The following is a 17,481-nucleotide window of genomic DNA, read 5'->3' as shown; positions in this document are numbered from 1 at the left end:
ATATCAAAGTTGAAACTTTATTGCTGGAACAGCACAGCAGGTCAGGCAGCATCCAGGGAACAGGAGATTCGACGTTTCGGGCACAGGCCCTTCTTCAGGAATGAGCAGAGAGTGTTCAGCAGGAGAAGATAAAAGGTAGGGAGGAGGGACTTGGAGGAGGGGCGTTGGAAATGTGATAGGTGGAAAGAGGTCAAGGTGAGGGTGATAGGTCGGAGTAGGATGGAGGCGGAGAGGTCAAGAAGAAGACTGCAGGTCAGGAAGGCGGTGCCGGGCTGGAGGGATTTGGCTGAGACAAGGTGGGGGGAGGGGGGATGAAGAAACTGGTGAAGTCCAAGTTCATCCCCTGTGGTTGGAGGGTTCCCAGTCGGAAGATAAGACGCTCCTCCTCCGACCGTCGCGTTGTTGTGGTTTGGCGGTGGATGAGTCCAATGACCTGCATATCCTCGGTGGAGTGGGAGGGGGAGTTGAAATGCTGTGCTACAGGGTGGTTGGGTTGGTTTGTCCGGGTGGCCCAGAGGTGCTCTCTGAATCGCTCCGCAAGTAGGCGGCCTGTCTCCCCAATATAGAGGAGGCCACACCGGCTGCAGCGGATGCAGTAGATGATGTGGGTGGAGGTGCAGGTGAATCTCCCCCATAGACACTTGGTTAGACCACACCTGAAGTGCTGTGTGCAGTTTTGATCTCCTTGTTATTGCCATAGAGGAAGTGCAATGAAAGTTCATAGATTTGTTTTCAGTTTGGTGGGACTGCCGATGAAGAGAAATTGGGCAAGGAGTGCCTCTATTCTCTCGAGTTGTGAAGAATGAGGTGTGATCTCATTGAAACTTACAAAATGTTTGAATAAATAAGAAGGGTACATGCAGGTAAGATGTTTACACTGGCCAGGCAGTCAGCACCATAAGACATAAGAGGAGAAGGAGGCCATTTATCCCATCAACTCTGCTCCTCCATGCAATCAATCATGGCTGATCTAATAATCCTCAACATCAGGATTTTGTATTTTTCCCATAACCCTTGATTCCCTTATTGATTAAAAGTCTATCTCAGCCTGGAATATAATTAATACCTCAACAACTCTCTGTGGTGAAGAATTCCACCTGTTGGGTCTGCTTGATCATATTATGTATTGCTGAATATTCTGTTACAACATCCTTTGTAATAGACTTTAACATTTTTTGACGAAGTTAACTGGCCTATAACCACCTTTTTGTGTTTCCTTTTCTTTTTCAATTAAAAGTGTTAAATTGGCAGTTTTCTAATCTTCTGAATACTCTAGAATCTAAGGATTCTTGGACAATTACTACCAGCACATCCATAATTCTGTATCTACTTCCATTAATATCCCAGGATACATCATTTCAAATGGCTTTCAGATTCTCTATTATTTTTTCTCCAGTGATAGTTATTGTATTTATTTCCTCTTCTCCTTCTCCCTCCTGATTATTTAGCAATTTTAGAGTGTTATTAATGTCTTCTACTATGAAGACTAGTGCAACTTATGTGTTCAACTCCTCTGCCATTTCTTGGTTCTCCAATATTATTTCCCCAGCCTCTCTCTTTAAAAGTGCCTACAGTAACTTTGGAAGCAAAATTTTAAAGCAAGGGGGATGCCACTCGGTCTGAGATGAAGAGAAAATTGTTTTCACTCAGTATGTTGGAAACCTTTTGAATGACCTAAGGCAGAGGCCTGTGGAAGTTCAGTCATGGAGTATGTTTAACGTACAGATTGAGAGATTTTTGATTACTGGTGCATACAGGGTTAAGGGGTTGGAATAAAAGGCATTGAAAGTTCAATCAGCCATGATCGAATTGAATGGCACAGCAGGTTAGATCGGCTGAATTAATTTTTTTGTTCTTATTTTTCTATGTTGCTACTCGTGAGGGCTTAGGAGACAGGGAAATGAGGAAGGCAGCAATAGAGGCTTTGAGATGGAGTTTGAGTGAGGAAGGTGGCAAGAGGAAGGTTCAGTGAGGGAGCAGAGGCTGAGCAACATTTTCAATGGCTGCTTACAGTAATGGAGTCAATGAGGGAAACAGGAGACAGACAGAAACAGAGCCTGAGACTGAGATTGGTCTGACTAAGGTTTTGAAGCGAGAGTTGTAGTCTTTAGGAGCAAGTCCACTTGTTTTTTAATTTCAGGGAATCAGCCGGTGTCCATTATTTAGGCCGAAGGACAGTTTTTGATATCAGAAACTGACATCAGAGAATGTTGACTGCTTATTCCACCTGATAACTCATGTCAGGCTTTATCCTTATCCATTCATGGAGGAAGTCTACCAGGACAATGGTAATGGTCCACAGTGGCAGTAACATTTCCTTAATCATTAGGATGTCGATCTCAGGTAAATTGAAAGGGATTACTGTACAACATGTAGAAATGATGCTGACCCCATTTTAAAAATCTAGAGTTGGTAAGATGACATTATATTCAAGTATTCTTAGGGCATTATGTACATGAAGAAAGAAAATGAGGAGAGGAACACTATCCCTGAGTTTAGCAAATATTGTCCCCACTCTGACTATGTATCCCATGTCTTGGGTTCTTTGAGTGCACTGATGTCCTTTATGTATACTGCTCTCCTGCTGGATATATGCCATCTGTGTGAACCTTGCCATGAAAGTAAAGAAGCAGCATTGGATACAGGAAATTGTTAGACGCAAAGTGTGAGTAAGGTGATGTTAATAGCTGTGTAAGAATAGCAACCTGCTGGGCAGAGGGGATGTTCATAACCCTTCACAGTTAGAGAGTAATCTATCTGTCATGAGCATATATTGTGCAGCTGGATTTTACTTGAAAGGATTTTTCAGTGAAAACCTTCTAACTCATCAGGACTTTCAAGTAGTGATTGCAATTTGCACTATGTAGCAGAATGGACATGCATAGCAAGCATTCGAAAGACTACAAGAAAAGCTCTGTGGGATGAAATAGCAGCACGGCATGCAAACTATGCTGGTTTCCTGACAGCAGCAGTTAATTTCCTCAGGTTTCGATTTTTTTTCAAGGATAAAGGCAAATCCTCTGAACAATAAAAACAGCACTGACAAAGACAGTTAGTTTCTTCCGAACGTTCTGGGGAACAGAATGCCTGAGAGAGAGCTAAACAGATTAGTTTGTGAACAACCTCTTCATGTAGCACGTCAACTGCTGCATTAAGAAATCCTTTACTCGTACTTTCTGTTGATCCATTCTTACAGTGTGTGTAACTTTATAAAAAATGGTTTTCACTAATAGCTGTTGTGCACATTAAAACAGAGGACATTTTGCTTTCTAATTGCAGAAACTGGTGAATTCCACACTGGAAGCACAGTCTGAATGGCAACTGAGACCTGACAAGAAGATTTGTTGGGATTTCCTCATTTGTACTCGAAACAGGCATAACATTCACACCATAGTGTGTTCCTTTTTGGTTCATAGCCATATTATAAATCCTCATTTAATTGTAAACTTGTGGAGTAGAAAATAAGTTACACAACTAAAATAGGAAAAAACTAATTTCAAATAAGCTTTTATAGTGGCAGGAATACACAAATGAATTGTTTCCTTTAACTCTGGCATTTGTTTATGAGCAAAAGTCAAAGAAGCAATGGATTTCATATTGTCATTACACATGGCTGTGCACTTATTCTCCACAGGAATGAGAATAAGGAATACTTGACATTAAATTAAAATTAATAGTATGTGGAGAAAAGGAGTTTCTTGGTATAAATGAAATTTTAAAAAGTCCAGTTATTGTTGCAGTAATCTGAAAATTTATCCAATATTCAAAACCATTTAAGGTATGTGTACGTTTTATGATATGAATGACAGGTGGCCATACAACATACGTCAGAAAATATCAAGATACAAACTTATTTTAGTTTTGTAACAAAAATAGAAATAGCTGGAAAAGCTCAGCAGGTCTGGCAGCACCTGTGGAGAGAAATCAGAGTTAATGATTTGGGTCGAGTGACTCTTCCTCAGAAATGTTAGCCACGAACAGACCTGAAACGTTACCTCTGATTTCTCTCCACAGATGCTGCTAGACCTGTTGAGCTTTCTCAGCAATTTCTATTTTTGTTCCTGATTTACAGCGTTCATGGTTTTCTTGGTTTTTAATTTAGTTTTGTGCTGCTCTATCCACATAATCTCTATTTATGTGATACTTTTGCCAGGCTTTCAAAATATTGCAAGCACACTTTCATCAAACATATATGTGAATAATTAGAAATACTGAGCTAACAGTGAGTGACGTGTTAGTGGAATACTAACAATTTGATCATCAGTATCACCACCTAACACTTCAACCAATGCCAGCTGAAACCGTATTTACACAATTTGCTTTTTATTTCTCATATATCTCACTGTTGACTAACTTTGCCCACCATGTTGCCCATCAGACAATCCTGAATGCCCTATCCATAATGTCCAGTGTGTTCTTGTGATATTTGGGGCATCACACTGTCAGTTTACATGAAAGTATACTACATAATTTCAACTTCACTCACAAATTATTGTTACATTACGATGATGTTACTTTGCTGATCTCAGGGTCATCAACCAGTCTGACTCCAGAGAAAACTGGTGCCAGACCTCTTGGAGGAGAATAGCTTCAGTTTGAAACTCCACAGAGTGCATCTCCAGTCTCATTCCAAATCAGGTTTAAAAACTGTCTGCAGCTGATCCTGAAAATCTTCTGGACGCTTCAAAACTAACTGAAGTTAAATTCAAATGAATATGAGAACTTGCACTCCCTAAATGCTTCACTTGCTTGCATGGCACTTTTGTGCACCCAAGCACATACAAAGTAATTCCCTCGCCAGGAGAGAAAAGTTTTAGTCAATAGAATTAATGGAATACTTCCTCCACAGAATCCATGTCATCAGCACTGTTCTCACAATTGTAGCCACAGTAGGAAAGCACATTTGATACAGTGTTGCAAGAATTATCCTCTCCACAAACCATCCTGTGACCTCTGTGTTAAGTTGCCAATTTGGTATCAATGACTGCTATTCTACAGCTAGGTTCTTTTTGCAGTGGATGAACATCATTAATAGTCCACTTATTTCATAACAGTACTTCAGTCACTAAACAGGGCAGATTTCTATCAGTAATGCAGAACTGGATTTCAAAATAGTAAGTTTTACCTCAAATTATGTTAATGGAAATACTACAACTGCAGTTTTTCATCTTAAACAATGAAAACATTTCTTACTTTAAACTGGGAACCTACCTTACTGGCTCCAGGGAGTAAATGTAATTTGACATATGGATCAGCCAGTCCATTGTGGTCCATTGGCTTAAGACCCTTTGGGAACAAAAAGAATACTTAGTTTAATTGCTGATGATTACATCCATAAACACATCTGGTGAATCAATAATTAATAGTTACTGGCTTAGAACAAAGTCTCTTATGCTATTATTCTTATGCTTTTTGTTTTACCAGACACACATGACTGTATGTATCTTAAAAACTAGGCTGGAGGAGATACAAATACATGAATTTAAAACAGGATATTGCTTTTGAACAAAATGTCTCTACATTAAAATTCACTGAATTGTGGGATATCGACCATAAAATGATAGCGTAGGGCATGCTGACCATGTCTAAAGAATGGGCTAATGGAGAAAGACTACAACAACATTACCACTGTGCTAATCCAAATGCAACATTCACCTCACCTTTAATGCCAGAATTTCATAAACACAATTAAATGTAAGACTCATGTTAACTGCTGGTTATCAAATAAAGCTAATATATTCTACATAAAGAAAACCAATGACATAATTTACTGAAAAAACAAAACTATAGCCTTTGGGCAATGACAAATAAGTAATTCTAAAATATTACTGAATAGAAATCCTTCTGAATGAGCTAAAATTCAAAACAGATTTTCTCAGCAAATTAATTTGAACGATATTTTGGTTTATCAGCCTTACTGTTTCTAACTACATGTTCCACTCAGTAATTTTTATGCGCAGAATTATCATAATAATGGGAACTTAATCGAAATTGTTAAGCAATATGCTCTTACAATAAACTTCCCAATTTAGTTGTTTTGTGAGATTGTGTCAATGATTGTGAAATACACATTCTATAAAGAGAAAGATTTAAGTCTTTCTTGCTATACATATTCTGAAGGCTATCAGAACTTTACTGAATAATTCTATTTTCTTTTGTCATTCATGTAAAACATCCTGTGTTTGGGTTGTAGTATAGTAAAACGTTATGGTACTCTCACAATATTGACTCCCCGCTGATGTGGAACCAAAGATTGTTGTGGTTAGTCCTACCTGGATGCACAGGTCTTTCAAATAAGCAACAGCATGAGGTTGGTTGTCCTGCATTGCAACAACTGGCAAAGGATACTTGTGCATCATGCTGTCCATGCCCTGATTTGAGGGTCACCAATTTATCACGTGAATGAAAATTCAAAGCTTGAAATTTGTTTGTGGGCATTTGAAAATCAGTCTAAGTTTCCTGCTCTGATTGTTATACAGCCATTCCATGTTGGAATATGAAGGCATGTGGGATGCTTCATAAGGACAGGAATTCACTTCCCTGTGGTGATCCTCAGTTTAAGTATCAAGTTTGTCAATTTGACAAAGTTACAGGAAGCTGGCAGCACCCTTTGGAACACAGGGAAGGAAGAAGGATAGGAGGGGAGACCAGGGAAAATGACAATCGTAAAATTAGTATCAGGAGCAGTTGGAAATTTCAAAAGCAAACAGCAATGAAGATCATTTTTGATGATATGTATCACTCATAATACAACGGGGTCTGAAAAGTATGATTTCCATTTGTTAGCAGGACAGTTTTAACTCGTTGTAATTCAATTACAGCAACAACAGAAATACCACCAATTCTCAGTCTGAGAAATCAACAGTAACAAATTGTGCAAGGTTGCTGAATGTAGAAGGAAAAAGTGTGTTTCACGTCCATGGGTACATTGATTAAACAATTTAAATTTGAATAATATCAGTAACATTAAATTGTCAACATTTTAGAGACTGTTTCATTTAGGTTCCACCATTTGGGATACATTTCAATTACATTTGCCAACATTAACTCATCACATAACTCAAATCACCTTGAGTATTGAAACAGTTATGTGTAGCTCAAGTAAAGTCACATTGTTGATACGAGTGATATTGCTGATGGGAATATTGTAATATATAAATGAGGTGCTCTGTTAGCTGCAATGGCAGAATACTTTCTGTAGAGTGTTTTTCTATGCTGCATTTGAGGTAGAGTAATGGGCGACACGGTGGCACAGTGGTTAGCTGCCTCACAGCACCAGAGACCCAGGTTCAATTCCCAGCACGGGCAACTGTGTGTGGAGTTTGCACATTCTCCCCATGTCTGTGTGGGTTTCCTCTGGGTGCTCCGCTTTCCTCCTACAGTCCAAAGATGTGCAAGTTAGGTGAATTGGCCATGTTAAATTGCCTGTAGTGTTAGGTGAAGGGTAAATGTAGGGGAATGGGTCTGGGTGGGTTGCTCTTCGGAGGATCGGTATGGACTTGTTTGGCCGAAGGGCCTGTTTTCACACTGTAAGTAATCTAATCTAATGCTGGTGATGAGTAAAGCCTTTCCTAACTATTGGAGATGACATTTCATCAAAAATTTAACCGACTGAGTGTAACATTCAAATGTGCATGCACAAGTTGCAGCCAGAGCACTGAAATTTGCACCACAATTTAGAAGCAAAACAATGGTGTTAACAGGGATTACGTTACTACAAGAGTAATGCCGATCACTACATTGAAAGGAAAACTTCAGGCTTCATAAATGCTCCTCCATTATTTAATCTCTGGCACTGTAATCATTACTCCTACACAAGCATATTTCCAAACAAATGTTTCCCACTGCTATACTAATGCATTGAAATCAACCATTTAGCGCATTGAAGAGATTGTTAGCTGTCTTTTCTCACCAGACAATTATGTCGCTCATTACTGCTGTGAGAATGACAACATACCTGAGCTCTTTAATTGAAAGATTTCAAAAAAAAGAGGCTGTTACCACTGAATAATGGAAAATAAATTCCTTTTATTGACAGGCACAAGAGGAATAGAAACTTTAAATGTACTGAGTGCTTTGATTTCAATATGAATTAAGTCACCAGCAAGCAGATGGGAAATAATGCATTTATTTAAAAATGCTGCTAAAAACATCATGCCCTTCACAGAGGATAGAATTAAGATGCCTGGGTTGTCAAACAGCATGACTCACATGCTAAGGTTGGCCAGTTGGCAGAAATACCATGAGTCGCCAAAGTTTGTAGCATAAGATCCTCACATGAGACACTTTTAAAAACAACAAGACTGAGGATTGGGTAAAGAAATAATAAAAGATGAATGGCACCAGAAAAAATCTTGATCGTGGAATGAAAAATTTCATGAAACTATCTCAGTCCCCAAAGGATGGTGTCTCCCTATTTGTAACTTGAGAAATTTGTTTTCATTCATATCAACTTCTTAGTGTTAGCAAATGAAGGGGAAGATATCTCAATGTCTTTCACAAATGAACCACTTATTTCAGGGTGCATGTTTTCATTTATTCAAAGAATGAACTCATTGCATTCTGTGAGTGCAAAAAATGAGAGCCGAATCTGATGACAATGACCAAGTCTACTTGTGTTCAAATCCATTCCAAGCAGGAAATATTAGCCAGAGCATACCAATTTCTCAAATTAAATTTTAAACTTGATGTAAGATCCAGGAAAACATAGCAACACATAATGTGTGCATAGGTATTTTTTGCATTGGGAACAGACACTCAAATTCAAAACAAATAAGAATAAGTTGCTACATTTCCTCTGCTGTGGGCCAGGGAATTCTCAGTACCTGCATGAAAAGAGAAAAGTTCAATGACCAAGGCCCAGAATTGTGGATTTCGTTATGCTGCCGGATATTTTATGATAATTCACCAAGGTTGGGAATGGTTTATTACCAGAATGATTACCCTCCAAAGAGGTGTGGTCATATTTCCAAGGTGGTGAAGATATTACCAGTTCTCCAACCTCATGTTTCTCATTGAATGAGTAAAATAATCAATTTTCAGCATTCCAGGAGCAGTGGGCCTTCGAACATCTTCTCATCTTGCTTCAGTTTGCAAGATCAACGGAGGTTGTTGCAAAACAAACATGAGTGTTACTTGCAGGCACTTGTAGATTTGCATAAACCTGTGGCAAAATTGTTTTCAAATGAGCTGATGGTTTCTCTGAGTTGTAATCACAGCTATTTACTTATTGTTTATAAGCACACTGCCAAGATAGTTTTAACGAATGCTCGAAGGAATTTTCATCCATGGCAGAAACCTCTCAGTCGACTGTGAAGCTTTATTTTCTTCAAGATTAGTAGTAGCTGCTTTTGAGATGTTCCTGCTGTGTGTACAGTGAGTTACTTTCTCATTACTTTTGTGGAGCTACCTGAGTTTGAAAATGTATTAAGCTGTGGTATTTCAAACCTGATATCTTTACCTATTTAAAACAAATTGCACTGAATTTCCCATGCTTAGGATTTTACTAAGTTTATCATGTATGATGCATTCCGCTGGGAGATGGATTGGGGCCAATTAGGTCCAGATTTTGATAGAAGTTGTCAATTTGTTTACATGCTAATGATGGGAGATCAATTATTCATTGTGTGGTAACTGGGGGAAATATCTGCACCATTTCCATTAGAGTGGCCAACATCCAGAGTGAAATGCCAGGAGTTATACTGGGAACCGGTAAGAATAGATTGTAAATTTAATAATGAAAACAAACTGTTATGCTATTGCTGCTGTCATTGGGTTGGGATATCTGGTCGGCATGGACGGGTTGGACCAAAAGGTCTTTTTCCATGCTGTACATCTCTATGACTCTATGACTCTATATAGGAATAGAAGGATTTGCACATTCAAATGAAGCTTTGGAGCACTATATTCCCAATTATTAAAATAATAGAGGGATGTATTGGTACCACTAAACTTTTGTCTGCTGAAAGCTTCAGCAGTAATTTCTAGTTTCATGTCAGAAATTATTTGAAATACACCACAGTTTGATCAGTACCTAAAAGGAGGAAAGAGTCAAGTTTGGTCATCAGACTCTGGATGAAAGGTGCTTCGTCCAAGATACCAACATATACTTCTCCCTTCTGCAATGATCTAAAATTAAAATGATCGGTGTTAACTAATTTAGTCATTGACTAAATTAATATAATCCTCCGCTTGCTGCTCAATTGTCATGGGGTTAGATTCTATGGTAGATATATTAATGAGTTGACATTATCTCCCACATATATTGCATTTCTGCTCAGAATTATTATAGGTGAATCAAATAGCTCTTGTGGTGCAGTGGTAGTGACCCTGCCCTTTGCCTGAGAGACTGAGTTCGAACCCCACCTGCTCCAGAGGTCTGTAATAATATCTCTCAACAGGTTGATTAGAAAAATAGGTTAGATTAAAAAAAGTGTAGGTGCATCTGAGAGAACATTTCATAGATTACTAACATGATGGTCTAGAATTAGATTTAATCTTCCTTTAAAGAATTGTCTGGGAGGTAGTTGGATCAGGCACTTGATGGGTCTTTCTGCAGTCTCAGATAAAGACCCCCTATTCTTCCTGACTCCACAGAAAGGTTCCTTTCAATAAAGAGCTGTGAAACCAATCTATAAATGGCTGTGGGAGACATGGGAGAATATCAGGTGAGGTAGATCCAATGGATCATAAGTGACTTCTCCAAAAGAGTCTTCAACAGGTAAGTAAAGTGAGGCTCAGTTGAGATGATGGATTGTTTGAATTTAGGACTCTGACCAACATCTGTAGAGATTGGCAATCCTAGTACAAAACTGCCATTCTTTGCATTTTCTTTAGGTGCGATAGACTTCAATTTCTACTCTTAGATTTATATTTACATTCAGCCACCAGTGGAATATCTGGTTTGAGTTCAAAACACTGCTAAGCAATCATCACAGCAATTAATCACAGGCGTAGTAAGTTTAAACCTAGGAACAAATGATCCTGATCACATTATCCATTGGCATGTCACACACCATGAATTCTCAGGCAAACGCTAAGAGAATGCATAAGTCTAATGCATTGAGTGGTGTTTCCCCTGCCCCTGAACAACATAGGCATTGGTGGGTCCGTTTAGAAAATAGAGTGCGATTGACAGAAATGAGGTTCTCAAAGTTAAGAGGAAAAAGTCCAATTCTGTAGCAATGAGTTTAACAACAAGGCGAGACTTTCACTACTGAGTGGTGCGAGTCTGATTTAAAACCTTTTGCACGCGATAGCATACTGTATTAGCTACTCGCACTGACATGCAGTTTCCCATTTTTCAACGTACTCGATTGAAAGGATACAGCAACAATTGCCAACGTGAGAATCAGAGCAGGTAGCTGGCAACTTCAGTTCACCAATTACTCCTCTAGAACTCCATCTCGGTCAGCAGTCTCCAGCATCTCAGGGCATGCTTCATGGGCAGCTGCAGCCTGCACCACCAGCACAAAGGGGTTGGCATTAGACCAAGAAAGGTTGGGGATTTGAGGTAGCACACTTGAATGTAGAGGGGACAATCAGTGTAAAGGGGAATATATAATATATAAGATGGGCAGAGGATAGTGTATCAGAGGATGTGGGTTACTGCAGATGGGAGTGTTTAACTCAACAGTGACACCCACCCTGGTTTTGACAGGAAGTCAGTGCAGCATGATGGCTGAGTTGCACTGCACATTGGGGGAAGAGATTCTTAATGGGATGAGGATAGGAATGGGTAATGTGTCCAGCTTGGTTCCTTAAATAGCAATGCACTTACAATTGTGCATTTGTATTTGCAATGTATTGTTAGCTGTGCCATCTATGTGCCCTGAGAACCATTGCTCATTGTTTGCTTCCGAATACATGTACAGCATAGGGCACCTCATGGGTGGCACAGCTTGAGCTTATAAATAGTACCAGCAGTGAAGCAGAATCCACCTTTCTACATATACTCAGTGCCTGAAGTAACAACTCACTTTCAGAAGTCGATGAATGTATTAACAAACAGATTAACTCAATAATTTTTTGTTATCAACAGGGCTGTAAAAACTAATGAGGTTAGAATTGAACTTTGTTCCACCTGTTTGCAGACAAAAAGAAGGTGCAGATGTTCTGTTTCGAGCATCAACCTCCTAAGCCTGAAAAGGCATTGGAAACAGGAGGTTTGGAACTACAGGAGCATTCCTGGTCACCAAGTAAAACAGGAGCTGAGCACATAAACATGTTTAACAGGGGCCAAAAGCTTATTTTAAAACCCAAAGAAAACTATTTCCCTTAAGTTGAGTATCCATCAGGCTTATATTATTCTACATGCCATCAGACCGATTTGCCTTCTTCCTGCCAATTGTTTGATTCTGCTACTTACCCCACACCCACATTGTGCCCTTATTCAGAAGAGATTAAGTTCTTGGCCCATATCCAACATACAAACACAACAAGTCAAGTCAAGTTGCCATAGTCTTATCAAACCAGAGGGCTCCTCTCTCATTAGAGAGAGAAATAACTGGTGGTGATTTAACCTGAGGACCACCATACGTCAGGCGAAGGGAGAGGTTTGAGAAGGAGAGTCTTTCGTGATAACCTCAGCTGGTGCAGGAATTGACCCCACACTGTCAGCATCACACTGCTTCGCACACCAGCTGTCAAGCCAACTGAGCTAAACCAACCCCCAAAACACAACAGTATTACTGGCTGAGGTACACTATCCAAGAATTCACAAAATATTTTGGGCTCAAACTCTACTCAACAACTGGAACTCTTGGTTCATACTTCAGTGCAACAGTGAGGGATTATCGCTTTGTAACAGTTGTTGTCATCTCTAGAAAACTTGACAACTAATCCATGTTCCCAACACAAGAGCACGTAACAGGAAATTGTGAGCAAACCCCAAATGATTTTCCAATTGCTAATCTTAAGGTCAAAAGATTGGGAGGTATAAAAGTAAACCCCCAATATGCACTTCTAACAGGTGAGGTTCCATGCCTGGAGCACTCATTTGACAAACCTTTGTCAAAATACAGATTCCCTCCATGTGGTCCAGGTAGTCATGTGGCAATGAGCATTTCAAACAGATATGATTGGGAATTTTGGAAGTTCTGACAAGAATTGCTTTGTTTCCCACCGATATTTCACTGTAACATTGACTGAAATGAGCATTAACAATTTAATACTGAATTCTATCTGAACATATCACAAAGTACACTGATATCAGTCATGTCACCGATCTCAGTCCAAGCTATTGTTTGGTTTGCAACATTATGTTGGAAGGTTCATTCTAACAATTAATTGTCATTGGTGATTATTGAGCTGGAATTATTGGACCATGCCTCTTGGGACTTTTTTTGCTGCAACTTTCAGGTCAAAATGATTATGCCTAAAAAGTTATGGGAGTCCATATTTATAATGATATAGATGGGGAAAAAGACAGCTGGAACAAACAGTGTTCCTCCTTCACTCCGGCGATTTAAGAATTTTTATAAAAGGAGAGAGGATTGAAAAGAATGAAGGAGACCAAGCAATTGAAAATCAGGTAGAGAAAAAGAAATGAAGAGAGAAAAAGAACATTTAGATTGAGAAAGAGAAAAGAAGACTGGATGAAATTTTAAAATTAATTAAATATTCAATTTTACATTTTAAAATCTTCATCCACAATGCACAACTGTAAGTTTAAATTTCTCATTTTCTGGATCAACGAGGTTGAAGAAAGTAATTGACAATTATCACATCATTAAATGGGCATATAAACCACTAATTACTCAAATTAACTTTGCGGTCAGTTTATTAGGAGTTATTGTGCAAATGTAATAATCTGCCAGTTTCCTGAACTTACACATAAGCCACTGTAACAGTAAAGTGGTATAAACAGCTCAACAACTTGTGGCTTGCAAACTCATGGCAGATCCCTACCTCACTACAGTTGTTGGTCAATTTCTCACTAGTAATCACATATTACTTACACACCTTTACAGCTTATGAAAATTTCAGGTTCTTCTGTTTTCTTGCCTAAAAATGAGGTTTCATCCTGTATAATTGTCCACACAGTACACTAACTGAAGCAAATGGTGGAATGAGCTATCGGTCTCTCTCCATTTTAATAATAGTGTTACACACTTCATAGATTTTCCCTGAACTTCTCTTTCAAATCTGCAGCAAAAAGGCAGTTTCTGTAATCAGATCTACATCTTCCATGATCTCAAATGTACAACTGTGTGCATGAAATGTAGGAATGCTTGGAAACTAATTATTAACCTTTTGTGAGATTGAATTCTTTAAGTCAGAACAGATAAGGAAATTGCAATATAATGTTTATCTTCTATGATTTTTGTAAACTAATCTGCAAGTAATGAATTGAAAGCCTTAACATTTTTGTTTGGAATTGTATAACTGCAGAGAGCAATTAAGGCTACTAAACTCTGTGCTGTCTTCTATGGGTGCAACCCGAAAGGATGCAAAGTCCAACAAGGGCTCTCTCAATATCAGGAGATCTCACTCATCTTTATGCTTTTGCTGAGCAGCAAGTTAAGTTTCTCGCTATGCAGTGGCAAGGTGCCAGTTAAGGGGGATTATTGCTGTTTAACCACTTTATTAACAACCCAATGTACCTCATTAATATTCAGCTTTGTATCTTATCAAATATACCAAAGAGGATAGACCTCAAGAAATCTCGCAATGAAAACCTGAGTAGGTGCCTGGTGATTTCAGCTCAATGTTTGTTCTGAGGGATCTCCAGGCACCAATATCTCACAGCATGTTCCATGGGCTACACCAACCCCCATCCACAGACATTGGCATCTGCTATGTTCCAACATCGAAGAACACTTACGGTACAGCTCCAAGCCATTCAAAAGACACTTCTGCACATCTAAGCTGCACCAGCAATTATGGTTGTAATGCTGCAGAAAGGACACTACGTGAGTTGTTTGGAACTCAACTCACAGGCTGGACCAGGCTACAGCTCCAGGCTCTACATGTGCTGTCATAGCACTCCCTCACTCTTAGCCACTTGGATATTCTCAACATCCTTACCCCATATTGCCTTGCCTTTGTGTGCTTTTCGCGCTCAGCCAGAGCACCTAGGCTCATATTCCTGCTGCCTTGACTTGCTGTTTAGTGCAGACACAAGGCAGGGAAGCTGTCAGCAGATGTCAGTCAGGTCAAGGGTGAGAGCCTTTGCTCAGAGGGTCCAGGCACAGCGAGTCAAGAGCAGCCTCCGATACCAGTGCAGAGGTTTGAACACGTCAGTGTCAGGATGCTGTTCACATATACACCATGGAAGACAAAGTAGAGAACAGTACAGCACAGGGACAGGCCCTTCAGCCCACCATATCTCTGCTGACCATGATGCCATTCTAATCTAATCCCATCTGCCTGCACATTGTCCACATCCCTCTATTCCCTGCCTGTTCATGTGTCTGTCTAAATTCCTCTTAAATGTGGCAATTGTATTTGCTTCCACCACTTCCTCTGGCTGCACGTTCCAGGCACCTACCACTCTCAGTGTAAGAAACTTTCCTCACACATTCCCCTTAAACTTGTCCTCTCTCACCTTAAACCTAAGCCCCCTATATTTATCACTTCTACCTTGAGGAAAAGTCTTTGACTATCCACGCCTCTCATAATTTTATACACTTCAATCAGATGGCCCCCTCAGTTTCTGACACTCTAGGGAAAACATTCCATGTTATCAAAGCTCTCCTTATAGATACAGGATGCAAATGTTAAGGAACCCACCACTCAACTTGGCTCTTTCTGCCTCATAGTGGGTTGTTCCCCATTGGAATGAGAAAAAGACAGATATTCTAGGAGATGAAAGTGGGTGGCATAGCTGCTATTATTGGTGCAAGGAGGGAGGTGCCCCCAAAAGAGTGAGTGGGCAGCACAGAGGACATGAAGGCTTGGTTGTGTCAGAGGTTGGGGGGTTGCACCCACAGTGTTCATAAAATGGGGGTTCTAGGATTTGGACCCAGTGACAATGAAGGAGCAGCGATATAATTTCAAGTCAGAATGGTGAGTGATCTGGAAGGAACTTGCACGTAGTGGTACTTGTAATATACATGAATCAATGCTACCCTTGATCTTGTCTTTCCAGTTGGTGCAGGTCAAGGTTTTGGAAGGTGCTGTCAAAGGAGAAACAATGATGCAGTCTATCATATAGATGGCATACCCTGTTGGCACTGTGCATCAGTGGTGAAGGGAGTAAATGTTCAAAGTGGTGAATGGGGTGCCAATCAAGTGGGCTGCTTTGTCCTGGATTGTGTCATGCTTCTCAAAGTGTTGATCCATCGGGCAAGTAGAGACCATTCCACCACATTCCTGCTTTGTGCCTTGTAGGTGATGGAAAGGTAGGCTTTGAGGAGTCAGGAGGTGAGTTACTTGTTGCAGAATTCCCACGTTGTGACATCTTTTGTAACTACTGCATTTATATAGCTTATTTTTCAAATTCCATTTCTGTTTGATGATAACCCCAGGGGATTGAGAGATGATAAAGCAATTGAATGTCAATGTTATGGCAACAGTTTTAACCTGATCACTCATCAATAAACTGAAGAGGTCATGTAGAATGTTCATTTTATACCTTAACTTCATAGAGAGTGGTGTACCCTAGCTAGCTGACCAGTGGAGCAGAACATCATAGAGGGAATGAAATGAAATGCTGAAAAGGGAGCAGAGAGATCAGTTTGGTGCTGGTATCACAACTGAGGTGATAGAAATGCCAGGGGATGCTGACTGGGTACAGGGTGAACAGAGGACATGTGGTATGGTACTGTGGTTTCAGGATGAAAGGCAAAGGTAAGAGTAGAAGTGTGAGAAAAGAAAGGTGCGTGGTCAAAGGCCCCAGAGTGAAGGGGAATCTTCAACTGAGGAAAAAGGATGACATATCTGAAGCACTGGTATCAATGGAAAGAATCTGCAGGGAGCATGGAATACTGTCCTTACAGGAAATAGGATAGGAGGAGATGCAGATAAGGTAGATGTTGGGAATCTGGTAGATCATAGGCCCATAAACCCGACCCCATTGGCTGCTGAAATGTCAATGAAGAGGCCACCAATGATTTTGATGATAGGTTTGCAGTAATTAGACGCTGGAAGCAGCATCAATTTCTTAAAGGTGAGACTTCCACCTCTGTATCGCAAGGAAGCCCCTAATTAGTGAGCTGCTGTCAATCAGATGGCAGACAGCTCCATAGTCAGAGCAGTGCCAGTAAAGACCAGTGCCACAGCTGGGTCTACAGGCGCTCTCTCCTGGTCAGGAGCCAAGCCAAGCCCTAGGTCAGAGGAGTCTAGGTGGAGAGGATGAATTCAAGAGATTTCTGGAAAAGGATACCCTTAGACAGGGAGTTTAAAACCTCGACAGGTTTTTACCATGTAAACCTTTTGCCAGCTTGTGTAGCTACAGCTGCTGGGTTTCTACATGATGCCATCACTGAGATGAGATGTTCACTTGGCCTTTAATAAAACACAGATTGGCTTTATTAAGCC

The 17,481-nt window shown here is 40.0% G+C and overlaps 1 protein-coding gene across 2 annotated transcripts in view; it reads right to left on the bottom strand.

Annotated features, from left to right (window-relative positions):
• Window positions 1-17,481, bottom strand: part of LOC122564061 (double C2-like domain-containing protein beta) — a 282,383-nt gene that overhangs the window by 172,498 nt on the left and 92,404 nt on the right. For both annotated transcript variants that reach the window (XM_043718544.1, XM_043718545.1), the window contains one exon: window positions 5,212-5,286. In XM_043718544.1, coding sequence (XP_043574479.1) covers window positions 5,212-5,286 — 75 coding nt within the window. The remainder of the gene's footprint in view (window positions 1-5,211; window positions 5,287-17,481) is intronic.

This window comes from Chiloscyllium plagiosum, chromosome 28 (assembly GCF_004010195.1).
Source record: "Chiloscyllium plagiosum isolate BGI_BamShark_2017 chromosome 28, ASM401019v2, whole genome shotgun sequence".
In the NCBI taxonomy this organism is placed as follows: Eukaryota; Metazoa; Chordata; class Chondrichthyes; order Orectolobiformes; family Hemiscylliidae; genus Chiloscyllium; species Chiloscyllium plagiosum.
This window is presented reverse-complemented; position numbering and strand designations above follow the sequence as displayed.